General features: G+C 45.6%; 1 protein-coding gene across 7 annotated transcripts in view; it reads left to right on the top strand.

Annotated features, from left to right (window-relative positions):
* Positions 1–26,364, top strand: part of PPP4R1 (protein phosphatase 4 regulatory subunit 1) — an 83,936-nt gene that overhangs the window by 54,938 nt on the left and 2,634 nt on the right. For all 7 annotated transcript variants that reach the window (XM_070050488.2, XM_070050487.2, XM_089305899.1 and 4 more), the window contains 8 exons: positions 6,598–7,124; positions 13,191–13,363; positions 14,634–14,729; positions 16,715–16,900; positions 18,172–18,333; positions 24,219–24,319; positions 25,830–25,950; positions 26,037–26,171. In XM_070050488.2, the coding sequence (XP_069906589.1) occupies positions 6,598–7,124; positions 13,191–13,363; positions 14,634–14,729; positions 16,715–16,900; positions 18,172–18,333; positions 24,219–24,319; positions 25,830–25,950; positions 26,037–26,171 (1,501 nt within the window). The remainder of the gene's footprint in view (positions 1–6,597; positions 7,125–13,190; positions 13,364–14,633; positions 14,730–16,714; positions 16,901–18,171; positions 18,334–24,218; positions 24,320–25,829; positions 25,951–26,036; positions 26,172–26,364) is intronic.

The raw sequence follows: 26,364 nt of genomic DNA, 5'->3' as shown, positions 1-26,364 counted from the left end.
GATGTTTTGATTTGGCAGTTCTTCTTTCTTCTCTGCTGCCTTGTTTTAACTTTTTGCCCGTTTTCCTACTTTCCTGCTGAATAGCCAAACATACCTGAGGTACTGTTTTTTTGTAAAGGAAGAAAAATCACTCTGCACCTGTCTCCCTAGCCTGCCATGCCTGTTGGTTCCTTTGAAATGAAGTGCGGCAAGGAGTTTGACACAAATGATGATGGGGGAAATATTTTCTGTTTTTCATTTGTGAAGTCAGTGTACTGTTGTATTTTGTATTCAAGTGTATTAAGGATCATTGTGTAACTTTTATTTATTTTAAATCTAGAGAGGGTCAAGTAAGAGAGCATAAGTTTTCAGAGAATTATAAGAGACAGAAGATGGCATGCTTTTCTGTGAAAGGCCAGCAAATATTTTCATTCTCTGTCACAAACACTCTGCCTTTGTGGTGTGAAAGCAGCCATCAGCATTACATAAACAGATGGGTGGAGCTGTGTGCCAATAAAATTTTATTGATTAAAAACAGTTGGTGTGGCTGTCAAGGCTGTGTTTGCCGAGTGCCTGTACATAGCAAGATACTTAATTTCCTTAGTTCTCCTTCCATTATAATGAGGTATGTTTTATTGTCAAGTCAGTTCTGTTCACAGTGTTGGACTTTCGCCGATTATTGGACTTTACTTGTGTTAATGATGTGGTAGAGGGAAGAGATGAGTTCCTGGCTACGGAAGGAGTTGTATTAAATGTTGTGAAAATTTGATGTCCCGATTTCATGAAGTAGTCCTATGTATTATTTCGTTCTAGGACCATTAGTTTGCTCTTCTTAAATACTGCACTGGCTTTTGTTTTTAAGCCGTCTGAAAGCTGTTGTGCTGTTGTTTAAGATTGATTGAGCATGCGAACATTAACTGAGCACCTACTATGAACCAGATGGGAAGCTAGAACTTGATTCCTGTTCTCACAATTCTTTCAGTTTCCCCGGATTCAGATTTCTCAAACAAATACATTACAAAGTTAGCAAGCTCTTGTTAGTATATTTCCACTATTGTGTATTCATTGTGTGGTGCTTCAGCTGGCCCTGGAAACATTTACTGTCACCCACTTCTCTTTGGAGCATTTATTGCTTACAAAAGCCTGACCGTTTGCATTAGGTGTATCTCTCACTCATCCTGGGTTAGGCAGTCAGTGCCTCTCTAAAAGTGTTGATAAAGACTCTCACCAGAAACAAAGTTAAATGTGCAAATTAGCATTTTACAACTGTAAAAATAAGCCTTCTCTTCCGTGTCCAGTGAAACCATTAGATTGCACATGCTGTGAGCTTGGTCTGCCCTGCTTTGTGTTCTTGCCGCTGTCTGTTGGGAAGCTGCCCTGTCCGCCTGTGCGCTCATTTAGTCCAGAGTGTCAGAGTGTTGGCGTCCCTAGACTCATCACCTGTAAGAATCCTTTCCTGACTTTTCCAGGAAATTCAGAGCTTTTGTCTTTTGCCATCAGTAGCACTAGGATGAGAGCACTGATCTTGAATCGTATCTTTTTAATTATGCATTTGCTTATGTCATCCACTAGGCTCCAAGCTCATCCTTATATGAACATTGTCACTAGGCCTGACACATTATGAATTATTCTGAGAAAATGTGGATTTCATGTGACAAACCTGAAGTAACCAAACCACTTAGGCTGTTTTTGGTCAACCTAACATAATGCCAGTTATGTGAAAATAAAGTTGATTATTGGCACAGACTTGGAAGCATTTCATTAATGTTAAAACTTCATTCAGCAGAACTTGGAAAGTGTATGCTGGCGAGTTAGCTTCGCTTTCAGCTCAGGACACAGTGCTGCTGTAACCAGATGTTCCACAATCCGTTTTCTCTTTGAAATAACTACACTCAATTTTCTGACTCTGTGGGTACAAAAAGAAGTTTACAGTTCTTTTTGAAAAACTTCTGACCTGCCCTCTGGTGCTCTTAGGAGATAGAATAATTCTCTCATGTAGAATCTTATGTCTTAATTTCACAGTGAAATTTCACAGTGGTTTTTGTTTTATGCAGTAGCATTAGATTGGGGTGAGCATTTGGCATAGTAGTTAAGACACCACTTGGGATGTCTGCATCCTGTATGGATTTGAGTCCTGGCTCAGCTCCAATTCCAGCTTTCTGCTCAGATGCACCCTTGCAGTCAGCAGTGATGGCGCAAGTATTCAGATCCATGCCACCCACATGGTAGACCTGGATTGATTCTGGCTGCTGTGTTTGACCTGGCTCAACCCCTGCTATTGTGGCCATTTGGGGAGTGAACCAGGAGATGAGAGATCTCTGTCTGTCTGTCTCTCTGCCTTTCAAATAAATAGAATGTTTTTAATTAAAAAAAAAAAAATCTAGTGATTAACAATATCGGTATTTGGCATTTAGCAGCTTGAATGTTACCCAGCTCTAGGAAGAATCAAAATTTAGAGAATTTTTACTTTTGACAGCTTGAAGCTGTGCATGCAGTAGTTCCTCCTGGAATTTAGTAACTAGAGATTTTTGTGTGTGTATCTTCTAGTTTTCTCTTAAAAACCATATTACAAGGTTTAAGTTTTAAGAAGCTAAAGCATTGTATTTTTTGGACAAATGAAATTACCTGACAATTTTCCTTTTGGTTTGCTGCTAAGAGTATTAAAATTTAATCTTAACCCTGAGGCTGAGAAAGTGATCAAGGAACTTCAAGCCTCTGGAATAATTGTGTATACTAAATGACCTTTTAAGTTATTTTTTCTGTGTCTTAAATGAAAGTTTCATGAATTCTGTATACCCTTTCACAGATTCTCCAAATACTAATATTTTACCATATTTCTGAATAAAGCAATCATAACTTTTTTTGAGAACTCTTTAAGAATGTTTTAGACATGCTATTTATTTTTAGAGAAATTTATTTATTTGAAAGTCGGACTTTAGCAGAGAGGGTAGAGGAGAGGCAGAGAGAGAGAGAGAGAGAGAGAGGTCTTCCATCCGATGGTTCACTCCCCAATTGGCTGCAATGGCTGGAGCTGTGCCAGTCTGAAGCCAGGAGCCAGGAGCTTCTTCCAGGTCTCCCACACGGGTGCAGGGGCCCAAGGACTTTTTCTGCTTTCCCAGGCCATAGCAGAGAGCAGCCAGGTCTCAAACCAGCGCCCATATGGGATGCAGGCACTTCAGAGCAGGGCGTTAACCCGCTGCGCCATAGCGCCTGCCCCAAGACATGTTATTTCTTTTCAACACTCTTAAATACCACTGAATATTGCCTCAAAACATAAGACATTAGAACATAGCTGTAAGAGTACCAGTTCAAATCCCAGCTGCTACACTTCTCATCACACTCCCTTTATTTATTTATTTATTTATTTATTTATTTATTTATTTTGACAGGCAGAGTGGACAGTGAGAGAGAGACAGAGAGAAAGGTCTTGCTTTTTCCGTTGGTTCACCCCTCAATGGCTGCTGCAGCCGGCGCACCGCGCTGATCCGAAGGCAGGAGCCAGGTGCTTCTCCTGGTCTCCCATGCAGGTGCAGGGCCCAAGAACTTGGGCCATCCTCCACTGCCTTCCCGGGCCACAGCAGAGAGCTGGACAGGAAGAGGAGCGACCGGGACAGAATCCGGCACCCCAACCGGGACTAGAACCTAGTGCCGGCGCCACAGGCAGAGGAGGATTAGCCTAGTGAGCCGTGGCGCCGGCCATCACACTCCCTTTTAATATTCCTGGGAAAGTAGCAGAAGATGGCCCCAAGTATCTGGATCCCTTCCGCCCTCATGTGGAGACCTGGATGGAGTTCCAGTCTCCTGGCTTTGTCCTGGCTCAGCCCTGGCTGTTGGCATCATTTGGGGAGTAAACTACTGGAACAAAGATCTCTCTCCCACCCCTTTGCTCTCCCTTTAGAATAAATAAATTAATTAATTAATTTAAAAAATCTTTGGGCTGATCCTAAGCCAGGAGCAAGGAGCTTCTTCTAGGTCTCCCACATGAGTGCAGGGGCCCAAGGACTTGGGCCATCTTCTGCTGCTCTCTCAGGCACATTAGCAGGGAACTGGATCAAAAATGGAGCAGCCATGCCTCGAACCAGTGTCTGTATGGGATGCAGGCACCACAAGCAGCAGCTTTACCTGCTATACACCAGGGTGGGCCCCCAAGTAAATCCTTTTTTTTTTTTTTTTTTTTTGAAGATTTATGTATTTGATTTGAAAAGCAGAGTTAGAGGCAGAGAGAGAGGTCTTCCATCCACTGGTTCACTCCTCAAATAGCCACAGTGGCCAGAGCTGAGTTGTTCTGAAGCCAGGAGCCAGGAGCTTCCTCTAGATACAGGGGCCTAAGGACTTGGACGATCTTTTCTTGCTTTCCCATGCCATAGCAGAGAACTGGATCAGAATTGGAGCAGTGGGGACTCCAGCCGGTGCCCATATGGTATGCTGGCACTACAGGTGTTAGCTTTACCCACTATGCCACAGTGTGGGCCCCCCCAAATCTTTAAAAAAATAGCTATAGTCCACTATCAAAATCAGGAAATTACCATCGATAGAGTACTATTACCTGATCTGTAGATTCCATTCAGAGTCAACCAGTTATCCTGGGGCCGGTGCTGTGGCGCAGCAGGTTAACGCCCTGGCCTGAAGTGCCAGCATCCCATATGGGCGCCAGTTATAGTCCCGGCTGCTCTTCTTCCAATCCAGCTCTCTGCTGTGGCCTGGGATAGCAGTAGAAGATGGCCCAAGTCCTTGGGTCCGTGCACCTGCGTGGGAGACCCAGAAGAAGCTTCTGGCTCCTGACTTCGGATTGGTGCAGCTCCACCCATTGCAGCCATCTAGGGAGTGAACCGTCGGATGGAGGATCGATCTCTCTCTCTCTCTCCTCTCGTAATTCTGACTTTCGAATAAATAAATATTTTTTAAAAATAAAAATAAAAAAATAGTTAACCTGTGAATGTCCTTTATAACAAAAGGAGAAGAAAAGACATATGTCTTCATGGACCAAATGGGCGTGAGTGTGTGGTCTAGCAGTTAAGTTGCCAGATGAGGTGCCCCTAACCCATATTGGAGTACTGGGTTTGAGTCCTGGCTCTGGTGCCTGATTCCAGCTTCCTGCTAATGCAGGCAGCAGTGGTAGCGCAAGTGATTGGGTTCCTGCCACCCACTCATCGCTTCCACTCAACCCAGTCCTGCCCTGGCTGTTGCTGGTCATTCGAGAGGTCAACCGGTGGATGGGGAACTTGTTCTTTTTCTCGTGTGTGTGTGTGTGTGTGTGTGTGCCTTTATTTATTTATTCATTTGTTTCAAAGTCAGCATTAGGGAGAGGCAGAGACAGAGGATCTTCTGTGGGGAATAAGGAGCCAGACCCAAGGATCAAACCCAGGCTCTGTGATGTGGAATGCAGGTGTCTTAATTGCTAGGCTAAACACTCACCACAGGACTGCAAAATTTTTTTGTACCAACATAAACTTGTCTTTTCATTCCATTTTTCTCTGAAAACTTTTTGAAGTATTTTCATGTGATTTCCTTAATTCCCACATTATTTGCTATTGCACATGGGATAAATTCCACAGGTATTTAATGTGTAATAATGTCCTTGTGACATTTTTCATCCTTGTCATCCCCCATTTCCCTTTGTTAGCTGCTATAAACTTGTTTTCTGCATGCATTGTGGCTTTTCCGCTAGCTCTTTCGTTTGTGCTGTTTGTTTTTTGAATTCCTTTTCCTTCCCATCAGCCTCATGAATACTCAACAGTTCTTGTAAACACAGCTCCTGTTGCTCCCTCAGAAGCCTAGTGATTCCCCTTGCCTCCCCTTCACCTGTGCCTCTGCCGTCAGTCATTCGCTTCTGTGCTCCTCCTCCTGTGTGCCTCCAAAGCAAGGTCTAGATCTCATTAATATTGGAATCCCCAGTACGGAATTCATTTCTGGCTCCTAGTAGGTGTTCAAGAAATGCTAAGATGTTAAATTTAATTGAGTCAAATACAAGAGTTAATAAAGCTATCTTTGGTCATTTAGATAAAACCTATCAATAATCAGTGGGCTTAACTGGGGAACTTATACAAAGCTCTTTTCAGTTAAGTCAGCATGTCATTTTGGAAAAACCTTTGGGAGTAGAAGTGAAAGTTGTGGAAAGACTCAAATTAATCTTTCAATTATACTTGAACAAATTTTAATATACTCTGAGTGTGAATCAGTATCTTTTCTACTGTTGCATGGATTTTTTTCCTACCTTTTTTGATGTAAGGAAATGGGTTTTAATTTTTAGCTTGCTGCTGTGTCATTGGAGCAAAGTAGCAGTACAATAAAAATTGTATATATCTTAAAATGCATTGTAATTATTTCTGTGCTATTTAGTTATTTAGTATTGAAATTTGCATGATATTATAATCCCCAGGATTCTTACACGATATCTTCTCCAATTTTATATAGAATTTTTGAATAGTTAACAGGTGTTTGCATCTCTGAATACAGAAACTGATGGAAAAAGCATTATAATAATACACATAAACTGCTCAGTTTGAATATGTAACTTACCAGAAAGTTGTATGTAATATCTCCTCTCCCGGTGATTATTTTTATACTTTGATGTTGTTTTCTTCCTCCCTCCCCCTGAAATGAAACATTATGTAAAAGGATCAGAGATCAAGAGGTCCCAGAGGATGTGCACCTCAGGCCGGAGGACGTCCCTTCAGATCTCAGAGTCACTACCTGCAGTGTCGGCCTGGAACACACAGCAGAGGAGCCTGCTGCGGAGATATGTAGGAACTCTCCAGGTGAACTGAGTGTTCCAGTGGACAGCTCGGAGCTTTGTGCTTTGTCCTCAGCATCTCATCAGGAAGCAGCCAGTAGTGAGAGGGATAAAAATCCTGGTAACTACAAATCTGCATTTCGACCAGAGGTTGGCAGCAGCTCGCAGGATTCAGCCGTCTTAGATCAGGAACTGTACAACTCTTTCTATTTCTGGAGGACTCCTCTTCCTGAGATAGACCTAGATGTGGAGCTTGAACAGGACATTGGGAAAAACCTCAGCCCAGAGAGACCAGAAGCAGCATCTGAAATCCCCAGGCCAGGTTCTCCAAACATTACCATGGCCACCAGAAAGGAACTTGAAGAAATGATAGAAAATCTCGAGCCCCATATTGATGACCCCGATGTTAAAGGTATGGACGAGTCGACCAAGTTCTTCATTCTAGCACTGATAATAAAATGTTATTTTCTGACTTTAAAAACATTTTTCTTTCCAGGAAAAATTGCCTACCTTTAAACATGGCCATCATCATCATATATTCTTAGATTCTTTTTGTAAATATGATGAATCTAGTTTTAGTACATTTAATTTAAGGTTGGCTCCTAACTGTATTCAATACTGTGGTTTATACAAATGTGTTGACTTAACAAATTCCTGTGTTGGAATTTTTACATTATTCAGTGTTGCGCATTTTCATTTTGAGTTTTGCCTTAACTATTTTGCTCTATATCTCATTAGCTTTTTATAAAATAGAAGTGTTTTTTATAAGGGAGAGCTGTGGTCTTAACAGTGAGTGGAAATGTTTGTTTTCCATGGACTGTGATGTTTTAAGTGCTGTAGGTTTGTTTGTTTTAATTGGGAGGCAGAAAGTGAGAGAGCGTTTTGTATCTGCTGGTTCACTCCTCAGTTGCCCTCAAAGGCTGGGAGGCAGAAACCAGGAGCCAGGAACTCAAGCCAGGACTCCTAAGAGAGTGGCATAAAACCAGTTACTTAAGTCACTGAAGCTGTCCTCCGGAGCTTCTATTAACAGGAAGCTGGTCAGGAGCTGGATCCGGGTGTCAAACCCAGGTACTTCACTGTGGGATGCGGGCATCACAACTGGCTTTTTTTTTTTTTTTTCCTCATTTGAAGGAGGACAGAAAGAGATCTTCCATCAGCTGGTTCACTCCCCAGGTGGCTGCAACGGCCAGGACTGAGCCAGGCCAAAGCCAGGAGCTTTTTCCAGGTCTGCCATGTGGGTGGCAGGAGTCCAAGCACTTCTGCTTTTCCAAGGCTATTAGCAGGGAGCTGGATCGAAGTGGAGCAGCCAGGACTTGAACTGGCACCCATATGGAGTGCTGGTGTCACAGGCTGTGGCTTGACCCACTACACCACAGCACTGGCCCCCTGCTGGCTTTTTAACTGCTAAACTAAATGCCCACCCCATCTTAATATTATTTTTATCTTATTTATTTATCTGAGAGGTAGAGGTGACATTTTTTGGTTTTGGTTTCTTTCCCTTGAGTTACACATAGTATCACCTGGATTCCTATTAACAAGGACCTTAATAGTTGTTCTAGTGTTAGTATCTGAAAATAAAATGTTTTCTTTTATTAGATGGAAAGTGTGTTCTAAGTATGGCAGTATGAAAATGAAATGACGTTTCTCACTCATGGTGAGGAAGAGGGTTGCAGTCAGTGGGGCCAGCGCCTGGTGAAGGTGTTGTTTCCACTCCTTGGAGGCCTTAACCCTCTCGATAATTCGTCATGATCATTCAGAGAAATTTGAAATGCCATTTAAAACAAAAAACAACTTTGAAAAATCCTGTAACTACAACTCTTCAGATCTCATATGGCTGTGAGTTGGTTTTTTTTGTTTTTTTTTTTTTTTCTTCCTTGTTGATTCTAAAAACTAAAATGCTAAAAGTGCGTTTGCTCAGTGTTGGGAAGTTCCCGTCTCTGAGGTGGTGCCTTCGGGGTCCTCCTAAAGCACGCACAGCATTGTTATGCTCAAACTTTGGAAACTGCATCAGTGCTGCTAAGGTAGCACTTTCCTTTATTTGGCTTTAGTTTATTGTGATTTTTAGAGGTTTTCTATTATAATTTAACACATGGAGGAAAAATAAATGATCAGATTAAAGGCTAATTCATATCCTTGGGTGTTGGAAATTATTTTAGCTGATGAATGATCATTTTGGCTTTTTCTAACCTTTGTTTTTTAAGATTTATTGGAATATAATTTGTATCAGTAAAATTCAACTTTCTGAGTGGGTAGTTCCGTGAGATTGGACAGTGTATGGCCAAGTCACTGCCACCACAGTCAGGACACAAACTTTCCCTGTGCCCCTCGTAGCCAGTTCTCCGTCCAGCCCAACCTCTGGTGAACGCTGGTCTATTTTCTGGCCTCATGATTTTGCCTTTTCCAGAACTTCGCTTAGAGAGAGTCAGGCGACAGGTAGCCGTTTTGAGTCTGACTGTCACTGAAACCTAATGTCAAAGATTGGTCCTTGTTGCCGACATCAGTGGTTTGCTCCCTTTTTATTGTTTTCTGAAACCACGGCAAGCAGAGGACTGAATATTTTTTTTTTAACTTTTACTTAGTAAATATAAATTTCCAAAGTACAGTTTATGGATTACAATGCCCCCCCCCATAACTTCCCTCCCACCCACACCCCTCCCATCTCCCACTCCCTCTCCCCTTCCATTCTCATCAGGATTCAGGACTGAGTATTTTCAGCAGAGCACTCTGTTTTTCTTTCCCTCTCACGGTGGGTATCTTATAGTTTTACTATCACAGCTTCATTCCTCAACTGGGGGCTTGTGTAAATTTTTTTTTTTTAAGATTTGTTTGTTTAGGGGCCAGTGCTGTGGCATGGCGGATAAAGCTGCCGCCTTCAGCCCCATCATCCCATATGAGCACCAGTTCATGTCTCAGCTGCTCTACTTCCAATCCAGCTCCCTGCTAATGCACTTGGGAAAACCACAGAAGATGGCCCAAGTTTGGGTTCCTATTACCCTCATGGGAGACCCAGAAGAAGCTCTTAGCTCCTGGGTTTGGAGCAGCCCAGCTGTGGCTGTTGCAGCCTTTTGGGGAGGTGAACCAGCAAATGCAATCAATCAATCAATCAATCAATCTCTCTCTCTCTCTCTCTCTAACTCTAACTCTGCCTTTCAAACAAATAAAAAAGAGAGAGAGAGCTTCCATCCACTCACTAGTTCACTCCTCAGCTGGCCACATGGCCAGGACTGGGCCAGGCTGAAGCCAGGAGCCTGGAGCTTCCTCCAGGTCTCTCACAAGGGTGGCAGGGGCCCAAACACTTGGGCCATCTGCTACTGCTTTTCCCAGGCCATTGGCAGGGAGCTGGATCGGAAATGGAACAGGTGAGACATGAACCGGTGCCCATATTGGATGCCGGTGTTGCAGGTGACAGGTGAAGTTTTACCCACTACACTCCGATGCCAGCCCCCATGTCATTGATTTTTTTGCCCCTCCCTGCCCCCATCCTGCCATTTTCCACATTTTATGACAACCCAATGATACAGGAAGCACTGAGATTTTCGTTTTGTTTATAAACTAGAATCTGTTCCACAATCTTGCCTTTATGGCCTCCCTCCATTCCTTCGTTTTCTTCTACCCCGTATGTGGAGAATTGAGGCACAAAGAATTATGTCTGAAACTAAGGATGCTCACAGCTAAGGATAGCTCTTCAGTAAGTGTTTAATGTCTTTACAACTTTCATCTTTTCATTTAAGTCTGTTATGTATCAGCTTCAGTTTAAGTTCATCAAACTTCAATAACTCATGTCTTTTTTTTTTTTTTCTTAAATTCCATTTTTACGGGGAAAAAACGATTGCCAGGCCTAAGGCTTTTCTGGGAGCTGTCATGGTAAACACTACTGGGTCTCTGATATATAGTAGGTAGTAAGTTGAGAAATAGAGTACATGGTTTTAATATTTTTTCCCTCCAACACTTGGCTCTGGCCTGGCCCAGTTCCGGCTATTTCAGCCATTTGGTTAATAAACCAACAGTTGGAAGATCTCTTCCACCCTCCTATCCCTGTCACTCTGCCTTTCAATTAAATCTTTAAAAAAAAAGACACTGGTTAAGATGCCCACATTCCAGATTAGAGTCCCTGGGTTCAAGTCCTGGCTGTGCTCTCAATTCCATCTTCCTGTGAATGCATACTCTGTGAGGCAACTCAAGTAATTGGGTCTCTGCCACCCACAGGGGAGACTAGGTTGGGTCCTGGGCTCCTGGCTGCCACCTAACACTGGCCCAGCCCAGCCATCGGAGGCATTTGGGGGAGTGAACCAGTGGATAGGAAACACATGTCTGTCTATTTCTCTCTCCCCCCTTCTTCTCTCCCCCTCCCTCCCTCCCTCTCTCCCTCTTTTCCTCTCTTCCTTCTTTTTTTTTTTTAATGAAATACAAATTCCTTTCCAGTTTAGGCCCAGTGGAAGAACTGGGCCCTTTTAGCAGTCTCTCTCTTTTTTTTTTTTTAATGAAATACAAATTCCTTTCCAGTTTAGGCCCAGTGGAAGAACTGGGCCCTTTTAGCAGTCCTGGTCAAAAAATCATTAAAATCAGTAAATTGTTAGTAGGAAATTGTAGAGGAGTTAGAGGTTAGGAAGGGTTAGCTCAGCCATGCCAGCCTTTTCAAGAAAGGAGTAGATGTGATGATCCCAGGAGGCCCTGATTTCTAAGCATGTGTCATTGAGGACTGCACTTCTTCATGAATCTTGGGTTTAAATGAGCGAAATGTGTCTTCCACAGGTGTGTGCTTAAGTTGCTTGGTTTTCCTCACTGGGTTCTTCTCTGCATGTGTGTGCCTGATGAATCATGTTGAACCACAATGGTCTGGATTGACGGTTTCCACCCAGAATGTTAATTTATTGACTGTGTGAGAGACATGGCCTGAACTAGGAGGAGATTACCAGTTCCCCTTGTGTTCTTGGATCTTGGTGGACAAAAATATTTCAGCAACTGTGTCTCGGAATAGCAATCTAAGACTGTTAGTAAGAAAACTAGCATCAGATTTTGGTGATGCTCACAATTTTTCAAATCCGTTGCTGCATAACTGGTTCTTGGATTTCAGTCTGTGTTGTGGGTGAGATGCAAATCTTGATGAACACTTGTGTGTTCAGTTCCTTGCATCCTTCAGGGAGGTCAACTCTGTGTCCAGGCAACACTTCAGCAGTCACTGAGCCTAGATTCTGTTGTGTTCTCTGGCTGGAGTTGTGAATTCTCGCTGGGCCCCATCTTCTTTGTATCAGTTTTCTAAAGATACTGAGTTCACAGTGTAACTCAATTTGTATGTGTTTATGAACAGACAGATCAGAGTTAACATGGACAGAGTGAAGGGAAGTGCACTGTCCATGTGGAGGTGAATGGCCTGTGTAGTAAGTCCTCCTCTGTGAAAGGCTCTAATTTTTATTACTTCCCAGGGAACAGTAGGGGTCATACTCACACACCATGTACCTTGTGTGGTACAAACATCTTAGCCTTTATGTATTGCGCAGTATACTTTGAGCTGTTTTATTTTGGTTGGGGAGCACTCAGATGATTTTTTTAAAAAAATAAATAAGGGTTGGTACAAACTGCAATGAAATTCTGCGAAGAATGAGAACCGTGCATTAGCACTTGGAGTGAGCAGCACTCTCAGTTACTTGATTTAGCAAGTAATGAGCACCTAGAAAAGAACCTCATCCTTTGTGTCTCCTGCATGTCGTATTGGGTTGTCTTAATAAAGCACTGTAATGATTGCCCTGTTTAAATACATTTGAATTTTAAATGGTCATATTTTGAACATCCAGGTGGATTGTAATTTGGAGTAAGTGCTGAGCAGTACTTTTGGCTGAATTTCACAGTTATTTGGGATTGGAGATTGGAAGAATGTTTTTTCTTAATTTTTAATCACCACTATAAGGGAGGCAGTGCTAGTGCCCAGGTTTAAGAACCACTGCTTGATAAGTTGCCACTTTGGTTTTCTGCAAGCAATACAGTGCTCACTGGGGATCCCTGGTTTGGGGACAAGGTATGAGTTTCATTTTCAAAAAGAAATTGGGGAAAGTAAACTGGAATGAGCTATGAAATGTTGAAATCTTTGTCATTGCCATTGTTTTGTGTTGGCAGGGTGTGTGGCTGCTCTTCTGCTAAGATAGCGTAGTAAGTAAGCCTTGCCAGTCTGATTCACACACTACCAAACATAGCGACTCACCCTGAACTTGACTCCTTTAATACACTGGACATGCCTCCAGCAATTAGATAGCATCTCTCTTTCATACTAACGCAGAATAATGTACAGTAGTGGATAAATGTTTAATCTCATGAAAGCATATTAGTTTTCTACTTTTTCTCTGAAAAACTAATGATTTCCTACAGTAGAAATTTTTTTCAGCTGTTTGATGGCAATGTCAAAAAATTACACCTTTCATTGGTAGTGTGTAAAGCAACTGGGGAAGCTTGAACTTGCTCACTGTGTGTCCTCCTCTGCCCACAGCCCAGGTGGAGGTGCTGTCCGCTGCACTGCGTGCATCCAGTCTGGATGCCCATGAGGAGGCCGTCGGCATAGAGAAGAGAAGTGACCTGGAAGATGATCTGGGTATAAATGAGCTACCAAACTGTAAAATAAGCCAGGATGATTCTGTGCCTTTAATCAGCGATGCTGTTGAGGTAACGAACTCTGTCAAGTCTTGCCCACGTCTGAGAGCAGTTTCGGTCAGAAGTCTCTTGTTGGGGAGGAGGTGTAGCTCATCACTTTGTCCTTAGTGCCTTCTGTTTGTTGCTGGGTTTTCAGCTCTTCCTTTCGCATAAAGCAACAGTAGTCTTTCTCACCATGGCCTGTCCTTGACACAGCAGTGTCCTTTTAAATGCCTGGAGTGGCAAAGCCCAGGCCTGTCTCCGTGACCACTTGGTAGACCCAATGTTGACTTAGCTCACTGCAGTGAAATAGTCTTACTGGAAACAAAGCCCTTTATCAAGAGTGATTAACTCTTTCCTTTTCTTTTTGGAGAGGTGCTTTGTTTCTGATCGGACCATTTCACTGCAGCGAGCAACACAGTATTCTGAGTGGAAGATCGGGACTTGAGGCCGTGGTGCGGAGGGCCAGTGGCATTATCTGGACTCTGGAGTGTGAGGGTGGGTACTGCCACTAGCATCGTCTTCGCTGCCTACCTGTAGCTCCTCTGTGTAGCCCTCCCCTCATTTCCTGCTCCATCCTCATGAAGCCGGCATCATGTGCTACCCTTGTTGATGTGAGTGTGGAGAAGGACGGCATCGCAGCTAGTCTGGCCTTAGCTGCTGGGCGCTGGGCTTAGGAAAGCGCCTCCGCGCACACTGTGGGCAGGGAGAGACTTCGCAGCACCTCACTGCATCTCTGTTCTGATCGTTGTCAGCTGACATCGGTGCAGTTAGAAGTCTGTGTAACACCAGTGCCTTGAAATCAAGCCCTGAGCGCTTACTGGAGATTGGACTGTTATGATCTGTCTGCATTTGGGAAGGTTGTTTTTCTTGAGTGTTTTAATTCTGTTTTTTTTTTTTTTTTTTTTTTTTTTTTTGGTAAAAAATTGGTGTTTATGAAAATCGTACTAACAGCCTTGCTAGATAGTAGAAGCAGCACTCTGTCTGCCCACGTGGCCTCTGAGGCAGCTGACGGACAGAACCCTCTCAGCACTGTTTTGTAAACGGGCTGATCTGTGATACTTGCTTTCTAGTTACTGTTGGTTTTCTGGAACTCATGTTCGTGCATCCCATTCAGCAAGTTTGATTTAAGGCAGGGACGTGCTTAGGAGGTCTTAGGTATGTTTGTAAACGTTTTAAAACACGACAGATTTGTATGTATTTGTATCTTTGGGCACTCTTGGGAGGTAAGTAACTTAGTAAGATTAAATGGAGAAAACGTAGAGCCGGGACACTGCTTTAATTGGGTGCTTTATCCTAACAGAATATGGACTCCTCCCTTCACTATATCCATAACGATTCAGACTTGAGCACCAACAGCAGCTTCAGCCCTGAAGAGGAAAGGAAGTCCAAAATCCAGGTAAGTGACCAGCCTCTTTCTCCTGTGTGCATGTCCGTAGTTCCCTTTTAAAGCCCGTTTCGGATCTGGTATAGTCTTCCTTTGTGAGTGCTTTTAAGATAGAAGAGACAAATGTGCAGTCGTCCTTTCTTCCCCATCGCCCTGGAGTCGCGCGCTTCACTCAGTGCGACCGGAATCTCGGTTCCGGGGTGCCCTCACGGATCTGTGGGCACCCGAGCTTCCACGTGTGCCCCCTTTTTGTCTTTCAAAATCAGGTGTGGTCCTGCCATCCTGCTGAAGTTGCTGAGATTCACAGAATACGGCAGGATTTCAGAGATTCAAATGTGCAAAGAGGCAGGAAGCCAGGAGGAAAGTGCCGTTGAGAATAGGTTGCCTTCCTTTCCTGGATTCTGAATGGGGAGGCGTGTGTGTGTGCATGCAGTCACCGCAGTGTGGCAGGTTGCGCTTTGCCTTTCCTTTTTTTTTTCCCCCTATAGTTGTATCTTGGAGCTCTCCGGTCATGAGCTCCCACAGCGCAGCAGCAGAGGGTTCACACAGCGCCTCTTTACAAAAAAACTTTGTATGATTTGAAAGGCAAAGAGAGAGAAATCTCTCAACCACTGGTTCATTTCCCATATGCCTGCAACAGCCAGGGCTGGGCCAGAACAAAGCCAGCACTCAGAACTCCATCCGGGTCTCCACATGGGTGGCAGGTACCATCTCCTGTTCTCTCCCAGGGTGCTCATTAGCAGGAAACTATAAAAGAAGTGGAGCCAGGTTTGGAACCTAGCCATTCTGATGGGCTGGTGTGGGGTACAGGTATCCCAAACAGCATCTTGACCTCTGTGCCGTGACTGAAATCATGGCACAGGTGCTTTTGGTTATAGTTTGGTTTTGTTGTTGCAAGCAGTGCTGCATTCATTGTGATTGTCTACCCATGCTTGGTTCTGGGACTGAATTATTGTCAGGAGTGGATATCAAGTCAATGTACACAGATTATCTTATTCTTTGAATGAATTTCATGTTCATTTATTTGTTAAATAACTTACAGGTAGTAAGTTTATGGTGCTCAAGATTCAGAAAGGAAAGCAGGCTGCAGTGAGTTTCCTGCTTGGTGTTTCTCCCCTGTTGGTCCACTTTGCTGCTTTCAGGTGTCCTTCTGCAGCTGCATTGGACACACAGACACATGCATTCTTCTGTCCCTCACATTTATGCAAGTCCTCATATGCATACACTCAAATGTTTTATGGATAGGACTTAAATTTCCATCTAATTCAGGCAGGATTTCGTTGTTTTTTTAAAAACATATTGCTAGTGTACACAAGACTACCTGTTTCACTCACTAGGGTGGGTGTACATCAGACTCTCATCTCTGCCTGCATTGAAAGGTACTGCTCTGTCTTTTAATAATCCTGATTGTCAGGACCGGTGCTGTGGCATAGCGGGTAAAGCTGCCGTCTGCAGCGCCAGCATCCCAAGTGGGTGCCAGTTCGAGTCCCGGCTGCTCCTCTTCCAATCCAGCTCTCTGCTCTGGCCTGGGAAAGCAATAGAAGATGACCCAAGTCCTTGGGTCCCTAGCACCCATGTGGGAGACCCAGAAGAAGCTCCAGGCTCCTGGCTTTGGATAACCCAAGCTCTGGCTGTTTTGGCTATTTGGGGAGTGAAACAGTGGATGGAAGACATCTCTCTCTGTCTCTTTCTCTCTTTCTCTGCCTTTCTGTAACTCTGTCTTTGAAATAAATAAATCTAAAAAAAAAAAAAAATCCTGAATGTTTTTTAAGCTGTTGTCTAAGATCTTAATTTATAATTGTCCTCCTAGAGTTGCTTTTGCTTATTTATAGATTTCCCATAGCGTGTGTTTCTTATGAATTCTTTCCAATTTTAGGTACTTAGAACTGTGATAAAATGCATATGCTTAAAAGTAATTTTGCCTAATATTGTGTTTAAATGGTTGAAAAATGTGTTTAAACTGCACCAAATGTGTCACTGTCATCTCTCCTTCATAGGATGTTGTACCCCAGGCTTTGTTAGATCAGTATTTATCCATGACTGATCCCTCTCGTGCACAGACGGTTGACACTGAAATCGCTAAGCACTGTGCTTACAGCCTGCCAGGTGTGGCCCTGACGCTGGGCAGGCAGAACTGGCACTGCCTGAGAGAGACCTACGAGACCCTGGCGTCCGACATGCAGGTGAGGAAGCACCTAGGAAGGAACGGAACATGCGTGTGGAAGGGTGATGTTCTGGCTTTCAGAATCTAAAGGATTTCTGTTAGTGTCCAGTACATAATTGGGGTTCAGTAAATTATGTATGAAAGAGCTTAAAAGTAACACCGAGAGCTAGCGTTCTGCTCTGATTCTGCAGTTTAGCTGCTTCATTTTGCCCCAAGGCCTTAGAAGTTGTCATCTTACTTAGTGTGCCCGAGTTCCTAACTTACAAATAGTTACTGTCCAAACTTTACCTGTAGGTTAATTCTTGAGAATATAGGATTTAATTCCCCCTCCCCCAGAAATTGTTATAAATGCTTATTTGATTTTTGCACTATAGATCCCAAGAGAGTTTTTCAACCTATGAGAACTGTAGTGTGTTCAGCACGGTTGTGAAAGTGGAAGAGGCGGAGCAGTGCACATCCTGCTGTCCCATGCCCTGGCACCACTTCTCAGCACGGAGCTACGCAGCTGGGCGGCTGGGAGTAACTTTCGATCTTTATTCCATGGAACTCTAGGGATTCCTATGGGATAGGGGCCTTTGGCTGCCAGGGTAGCTAGGCAGGCTCCCAACAGCCGGGCTCCGGTGCCTCCCATCCCCTCCAGGGCAGAATGTCTCTGAGACACACATCCATCTATTCTCTGAGAAGGGCATCTCCTAGCTGGGGAGGGCAGTGAGCGCTTCCTATAACCTGCTTGTCTGTAGGTCGAATTTTAAGTTAAATAGCAATGTAAAAGTTTTAAGTTTAAGACAACATAGAGGAAAAGATGTTTTTAACTTAAGGTTTTCAGTAATACAGTAAAAATTTCTGTTTCAAAATTGTTTTCCAGGCCTGTATGAAGATGATTTTCCTGTTCTCAGATTTCTTAAATTGTCAGTTCCTCATAAACAAGTTTTGCTGTTTTTTAATCCATGGTAGGCAGCCCAGAGTCTGAAAGGGAGCAGTGGAGTTGGGGATGACCCTGGGTACTAGTGAGCCAGGGCTGGGGCCGCACGCTCAGAACCCAGTGTTCCGACAGCTGCAAAACTGTTACTTGTTGTTTACAGGCAGTTTTTTCCTTCATAAATTAAAAGAGATGATAAATGTTGTAGAGGTTTAAGTTTTTTCTGTCATCATTTTTTGACACATAATAGGCATTAAAAACTTAGTATCTATTATTAAAACTGTAACTTACATTCTGATTTAATTTTTCTGAGTTAATACTTGGAGTCCTAGCGAGGCACTTGCTGACTAATGCAGTTTTTGTTTCTGCAGTGGAAAGTTCGAAGAACATTAGCATTCTCCATCCACGAGCTTGCTGTTATTCTTGGAGACCAGTTGACAGCTGCAGATCTGGTTCCAATTTTTAATGGATTTTTAAAAGACCTTGATGAAGTCAGGATAGGTGTCCTTAAACATTTGCATGATTTTCTGAAGGTAACTTTCAAATTATTTTTCTTAAAAACATTAAAATTCCACTGTAAGTCTGAAATCTTTTATATTCGGCTGTCACCAAGATGGATGCCTATATGTTTCCTTTGAGAAAATTTGGCCCTGAGTTGATGATGTGACAGAGTAGTCCCATTCTCATCTGCTTTACTGGTATCATTTTAACTTGAAAAAACACCAAATCTTAATGTGTGTGAGAGACAGGAGTTCTAACCACTGAGTCCACCATGTGGACGGCAGGGACCCAGCTATTTGAGCCGGCACCTGCTGCCTCCCAGGGTGCCCATGAGCAGGAAGCTGGAGTGGAGAGCGGTGTCAGAACCCAGACTAAGTACTTCAGTGTGGGATGAGAGTATCCCAAGCGGTGGCTTAACCATGGCACCAAATACCTGCTCCCCATTGTAATTTTTTAAAAGATCATGCTAAATTTCACTTTTAGATGATGTTAGATCATGGTTCCAAACATTTGTACCTTTTTTCATTTTCAAAATTATTGAATAAAATGGGTTTTTAAAAAATGTTCGTGAACCTTAAATGTGGTGGCATTCTGTGTGTTTCAGGAGATCTTTGATGAGGGATTCTGATCTGCTAGTCAATGAATACGTCTGACTTTTTATAAATTGTTTAATCTTGGAATGCTGTTATTAGGACATTAGCCTTGAAAATGAGTCCTAGAACTCTCAGCTTTGAGTTGTAAAAGTAGTTGTTATCCTACTTTCTAAAGTTAGCATTGTATTAAATTTTTGTTTTGTTCCTGTTAGAATTTCTCTGATTGTCCCGGTGAGATCCTTTCTAGCTTATCTCCGAGAATCCAGCCAGAAAGCTCACGTTAAATGTAAATGTTATGTCTCTTTCATTCTCTTTAATTTTAGAACTGTTTCCCTGGATTTGTGGTCTTGAATGGCATTGACATTGTCAAGAATCCATTTCAGTTGTGCACAGTGCCCCCAGTTTGAAGTTGTCTGCCGTGACAATGTTTGCTTCTGGGTAAACAGGCTTTTGCAGACACATTGTCCAGCTGAATGGGGCAGCATGTGTTTTCCAGACACGTCACGTCTGGGTGACACCATGGTAGTTCCGTTACCAATCTGACGTCACTTGTAGCGTCAGTTTGGTTTTTCCATTTCCAAGGACCTTTGACCTTTGACCTTTGTGACTGAGAAGTAATTGGTGAGCTGGTGCTTCTGAACTCCCATCTCCTTCCTGGTTCGTGGCCAGTGCTTTGGCCGTCCTCACAGGACTCTTGGCTGAATCAGTTGTCACTGTTGCTTGTAAAATGCTGATTGATTATTTTCCTGCTTCCTTCTACTTGTTATTTGTTAACATCCCATGGAAAGATAAGCTATCCATTCTCTCCCTCCTCCTTTTTGAAAGTAGACTCTCAGTGTGTGGTCTGGGGTTTTATTCAGTGTAATATTAGCCATTTCTGTCATCTCTGCCTCTCAGCCACCAGCAGGGGGCAAAAGAGCACATTCTCCACCTGCAGCACCACTCACAGACAAAGCTTTGAAGTCTGCCGCTTAAACACTGCATCTCATTGTCTTCCTCTTCATTTCCCCAGCGGCCGGTGAGGCTGAGCATATTTCCATGTTTTCCAACCGTTTTTCACTTTATAAATTTTAAATTATATTTGTTTCTCATTTTACTTATTTTGCTTCCGAGGGTCATTTTTGCTGATTTGTAGGGGCCTGCTATGTGGAGATGCTGTTGAGTAGGAAGTTATCACACAAGGGGTGCGCTGAGAATGGGCGCGCAGAACGTGAAGTGGGGTGGCAGGAGAGACGGCAGTTCTCATCTCCTTTGCTTTCCTGACCGTGAGTGTGTGGGGCACAGCCAAAATCCCCTGGGAGCTGGGAGCAGGATGGAATTGGCATAAGGCCAGTGCTCCCTGGGTGCTCACCCTGGCCTGTGTTCCGGGAGAAATGTCCATCTACACCAGGCATGAGTGTGGTCAAGAACGTCCCTTGGTTCAAGACCCTCATCTGGTCATTGGCTCCCAGCACATCACAGCTGATGTCTCCTTGATGGTGCTGGTGAGTTTCCAGCCAGGGACGTGGAAGGTGGCCTGGAAGCCTGATGTCCATGTTGCTTGTGTAGATCATCAGCTCACGAGCTAGTCCCGGGGGTCACTGGTCCTGCAGTGGGGTTGGACCAGGTCAGTCCCCAGGCAGGGTAGACCACTACTGTTCACCTGCCTACCTCACCCATGCCTTCCTGTTGTGTTGTCCTTAAGAAAAACCTGTTCAAATCTAAGAAAAGGTTAATCTGCTGACTTACAAAAAACTTAAAATGTAGCAGTCCAACTCAGATCCACCAAATTTTTTTTTTAAGATTTTATTTATTTGAGAGGTAGAGTTACAGTGAGAGGAAGAGACAGAGAGGTCTTCCATCCGCTGGTTCACTCCCCAAATGGTTGTTGGCAACGGTCAGAGCTGCGCTGATCCGAAGCCAGAAGTCAAGAGATTTCTGTGTCTCCCACGCGGGTGCAGGGGCCCAAGGACTTGGGCCATCTTCCACTGCTTTCCCAGGCCATAGCAGAGAGCTGGATTGGAAGAGGGGCAGGCGGGACTAGAACCGGCGTCCATATGGGTTGCCCGCAGGTGGAGGATTAACCTACTGTGCCACGGTGCCGGCCCCCCCACCTAGATGTTTCAAAAGTATAACTTTAAAAACACGAAAATGAAAAAAATCAGCTGCAGGTGTGGCACTGGCACAGCCGGTTAAGCCACTGCCTGCGATGCCAGCATCCCACATGGGCACCTGTTCAAATCCTGGCTGCTCCACTTCCAATCCAGCTCCCTGCTAATGCACCTGGGAAGGCTGCAGAAGATGGTTCAAGTCCTTGGGCCCCTGCACCAACATGGGAGACCTGGATGAGGCTCCTGGCTTCTGGCTTCGGCCTGGCCCAGTCCTGGCTATTGTGGTCACCTGGGGAGTGAACCAACGATGGAAGATCTCTCTCTCTTATAGATAGATAGATCTCTCTCTCTCATATATATATATATATATATATATATATATATATATATCATATCTCTCTCTCAAGCTGCCTTTCAAATAAATAAAATAAATTAAAAAAAAAATCTGCTACAAGGGGATGATGCCACGTTTTTATTAGCTCTTGTCTAAGGCAGTGCTTCGTAGTACCTACAGCCTTCATGAGAACTGGGCCGGAGGGTCCCCCTTTGGACCATGGGAGAGAAAGTGGAGTGATCCAGGGATGTGGGTCATGGTGGTGAAGGTCTTGCCCTGTAGTGAAAAAAACTAAAAAAGTAAATCAGTAGTGAGAAAAAGTTGCAAAGTGTCATTCCCTGGACCAAGCCACCCTGCAGCCTGGGGCCAGTGTGGCTGGTCTGTGTCGATCCCTGAGCACCCTGCTGCCCCCGCCTCTGTCCTGTGGCCCTGACATGCTCCTAGTCCTGAAAGAGGGTTTAGAGGTGGAGATGAGGCCTTCTTAGTCCAATCCCATTTGAATGGGCCTCTCTGGTGCCTGTGGCATTCTCCTCCTCGGGGTAGACAAGGGAAAAGCCAAAACCGCCCTTTCTCCCAGTGCTTTGCAGGCGCTGGCCTCAGTGTCCCCAACTGTGTCCTGAGCCCCAGGCTGGCTTCTGCAGCTCCACCCTTTGCCCTTGTCCCAGACTTAAGCCAGCAGGCCCTCTAGGCATTGTGGCAACTCCAGCATTCTCCCTGATTAACCCTGTCAGAGCCAGCAGTTCTCAAAAGGGTGGTCCCAGGACCAGCAGTGTCAGCACCCCCTGAAAATGTCACAGGAGCACATTCTTGGGCCCTGCTTGGATTGGTGTCCCCAGGGTGCTGTAGCATATTACCACAAACCTCGGGGGCTGAAACATCATGCCCTCTGACAGTTTGAGAGTCTACGTCTTGTTGGCTCTAGGGGACAGTCTCTCCCTGCCTCTTCCAGCTTCTGATGGTTGCCCACTGCCTTCAGTGTTCCTTTGCTGTTTGCTCTGAGCATCCCATTTGGCTCCAGGAACCCCTTAAGTTAAGCTGTCTCCTGTGCCCTTGTGGTTTGCCCCCATGTGAAGCATGTCCTAGCTCTCAGGCTCAGCTCCATTCCCTGCCCAGCCTGCAGTCAGCCCTGGTCCTTCCTGTGGTGAGAGGTGTTAGAAGCCAAGGTTCAGGCCCTAGGAGTGCTCAGTGCTCCCCAAGTGTCATGTCTTACAGCTTTGAGGAGTCAGGGCTTCAGAGCTGAGAGGTTTTTGTTTCTGTTTTAATATTTATACATTTATTTGAAAGGCAGAGTTAGAGAGTGAGATCTTCCATCTGCTGGCTCACTCCCCAAATGACCACAATGGCCAGAGCTGGACCTATCTGAAGCCAGGAGCTTCTTCCCAGTCTTCCCTGTGGGTGCAGGGCCCAAGCACTTGAGTCATCTTCCCCACTGCTTTCCCAGGCTTATTAGCAAGGAGCTGGATCAGAAGTGGAGCAGCTGGGACTTGAACTGGCATCCATATGGAATGCTGGCCCACAGGCAGTGGCTTTATGTCATTTGTGGGGCCAGCATTGTGGTGTAGCAGGTGAAGCCTCCTGCCTGTGACGCCTGCATCCCCTACGGGCACTGGTTCGAGACCCAGCCATTCCGCTTTTGATCCAGCTCCCTGCAAATGTACTTGGGAAAGCAGTGGAAGATGGCCCAAGTACTTGGGCCCCTGCACCCATGTGGGAGACCCAGAAGAAGCTCTGGCTGCTGGCTGCTGGCTGCTGGCTGCAGCCTGGCCCAGCCCTAGCAGTTGAGGCAATCTGGGGACTGAATTAGCAGATGAGAGTCTCTCTCTCTTTCTCCTCCTCTCTTTCTGACTCTGCCTTTCAAGTAAATAAAAAGAGTAAATCTTAATAAAATACCATTTGCTCAATAATGTAACATACATGAAATAGTTTCAGAATTACTCCACTAATAGTGATTCCAACATCAAATCAGCTAGTGATGTTCAAGGTTGCCTCAGCACATTCTGTCTTTAGCACCACGTTCGGGCTGCGGCTGTATTTCCTCTGTGTTACATGTTTGATGTAGTTGAGTTTACTTGTTTCCATTTAAAACAAGGAGTTCTCTTGTTGTTGACTGTCCACCATTAAACATGTGTAGAACAGGTATTTGGATCCTTTGGTTTTTTTCTGCTCAGCTTCTTAACTGCGCACCTGCAGTGTGTTATCACAGTGCCTCCACGGGACTGCAGCCCTGGCTGGGGCAGAGTCCCTGTCTTCAGAGTTCTCGGTCACAAGCGTGTCTTGTGAATGAAGCGGGTGAGAGCTATGAAACGCAACGCCCATGGTACTGTAGGGTTTCGTGCTGGTCACTGGCAGACTCAGGAGAAGGTGAAGAGAGACAAGGCGTTTAGCCTGCAGTTAAAACACTGCTTAAGATGCCCATGGCCAGGTTGCCTGGGTTTCAGGCCTGACTCCAGCGTCCTGCTGATGTGCACCTTGGAGACAGCAGGCGGTGGCTCAGGTAGTTGGGTCTCTGCCCAGGCTTAAGAGACATGGGTTGCATTCCCAGCTCTGGCTTTGGCTCTGGCTCTGGCTCTGGCTCCAGCCCAGCCCAGGCCCACGTCATGGGCATTTGGGGAGTGAAGCAGCAAATGGGAGTATGTGTGCTCTCTGTCTCTCACTGCCTTTCAGATAAAAAATAGTAAGTTAAAAAAAAAAACTTTAAAGCTGATAATTCTTGAAGGTAAATGGAGCTATATAGGAAAAGATGAATACCTACCTATTTTAAAACAATTAAATATAGGCACTACATTTATTTCTTCAGAAAAGTTGACCTTATTATAATCTGTCTTCAAGCACTCTAGTGAGAGAAAGGATGTCTGTACCCAACCTGGCTAACTTAAAACATCTTTATTTGGTTGCCTCAGCTTCTTCATATTGACAAGAGAAGAGAATATCTCTATCAACTTCAGGAGTTTTTGGTGACGGATAATAGCAGAAATTGGCGCTTTCGAGCGGAATTGGCTGAGTAAGTTCCCCGGTTCTCCTGATTGTCTTGCAGGGATGTATGTTTACGTTCTTTGTACCTTGTGTGGATCAGGGTTCCTGCCTGTGTGCTCCTCCGGCCTCTCTTGCAGTGCAGGTCTTGCTGGCCCCTGTGGTCTGCAGGGAGCTGGTTTGAGTTCGGCTGTGGGCTGCCATGGTGGAGTGCTGAGGGTGGGAGCGGAGTGCTGGGGGCTCTGTCTGGTGTCCGCACCCCTGCGTGCTGGGGACTGGTGCTCTCTTGCTTTGGTTCCCACTCATCTCTGGGGCAGCTTCGGGAGGCTGTGTGTGCCCTCCCCGCCAGCAGACTCCAGCTGGTGTCCGAGCTGGATCCCTCCTCACGGGGTCCAGCGCTTGCTGGAACAGAGTGTTCTCCCCGCCACTGCGTCTCGGCTGCCCCTCCAGTGCCCGCTGGGGGCAGGCGTCAGGCTTCTGCTTTGTATGGGAAAAGGGTGGAGGTGCCACCGCTGGCCTGACGCCTGACACCCATCAGTCACTTCCTGCCCACTCAGGGTCCCCTCCCTGGTCCTTTCCTGAGCAGGGGGAGGCGAGTTCCCCTGTGGCGGCCACACCCAGTCCACCCCCACCCCCAGCTGGCCACAGCTGCGGCTGCTTTCTCCCCGCCCTCCGAGGCTCCTGGGAGGCCCTTCGAGTCCTGTCTCTCCCCAGTTGGAAGTTGGGTGCCTGATAGGCTCAGGAAGAGATTTAGCGCTTTGCCCCTTGAGTTGGCATCACAGTGATGTTCTGCATCCCACACTGAAGCTGAAGACCTGCTCGGGATTTTTACATTGAACTTTTGTGTCAGAATCAGTGTGTGTGTCTCTCCTTGAGGAACGGTTCCGCTGTGTGTGTGTGTGTGTGTGTGTGTGTGTGTGTGTGCAGGCGCACGCACTGCTGGGCATCCGTGTTTGTAGTTTCCCTCTGCCGCTTAGACAGCATCTGGGAGGCAGAGCTCCCATTCCTGTGCAGGCTGTCTCCTCGGGTGTCACTGCAGCTGCTCCCGTCAGCCTGCTGGGTGTCGTGCTGACCTTGGGCTCTGGCTGGTCGCAGCAGGACAGTCGTGGAGGGCCCCCTGGCTGCTGTCAGCCTCGGCAAGTGTCCCCTTCCCCAAGAAGCCACTCACAGGCTGGACGAGTGCACAGCAGGCTCCTGCAGGCTGCTGGCCTGGCCTTCTGAGACAGCCAGCCTGCAGATGGAAGCTTCTGGGCACGTGGTAACCACCGCTGTGGAGAAAGTGTAGGCGCAGCCCTGCGGCAGACAGCAGGGCAGGCTTCCTGCACTCCAGGCCCCGTGCGCAGTGTTGCGGCTTCGGTGTCCCTCCGTTCCTCGGGGAGAGGCGCTCCCTGGACGGCAGGCAGAGAGGCCTGTCTAGTTCATGCTCTCTGTGTGCATCTCCCAGGGACTCAGTGTCCAGAATTACAGGCGCTTCACACACTTAGCCCTTTCTCGACTGTCTGTCCTTGAAACGGTAACTGCATTTCCTTGTGTGTTTGTAGACAGCTGATCTTGCTTCTAGAATTGTACAGCCCCCGGGACGTTTATGACTATTTGCGCCCCATTGCTCTGAATCTGTGTGCAGACAAAGTGTCTTCTGTTCGCTGGATCTCCTACAAGTTGGTATGTATGCACCTTTGCAGTGGCCTCTAGCTCAGTAAGATCCCAGAGCAGAAAGGGGTCCTTACTCCTCCACGCTCTCCTCCTAGGTCAGCGAGATGGTGAAGAAGCTGCACATGGCCACGCCCCCGACGTTCGGGGTGGACCTCATCAATGAGCTGGTAGAGAACTTTGGCAGGTGCCCCAAGTGGTCTGGGCGGCAGGCCTTCGTCTTTGTCTGCCAGGTACGCCGCTTGGGCTGCCTTTTTATTGCCCTCCCTTCTCCTGCACCCTTTGCTTTTCCTTAAGAAGTAGAGCTTGACCACCCGGTCGTCTGACCTCCGATCTGAGCGTCTCCGGCTCTTCCTCTTGAGTTGGTGCTTTCAGTCCTCAGTCAGCTGAGCTGGTTCTGAAGCTGGCGCGGACCAGGCCTCCCGT

This window comes from Oryctolagus cuniculus, chromosome 10 (genome assembly GCF_051225735.1).
Source record: "Oryctolagus cuniculus isolate XC-2025 breed Fujian yellow rabbit chromosome 10, ASM5122573v1, whole genome shotgun sequence".
NCBI lineage: Eukaryota > Metazoa > Chordata > Mammalia > Lagomorpha > Leporidae > Oryctolagus > Oryctolagus cuniculus.
The sequence above is the reverse complement of the archived record's forward strand: the minus strand, read 5'-3'. Positions and strand labels throughout refer to the sequence as shown.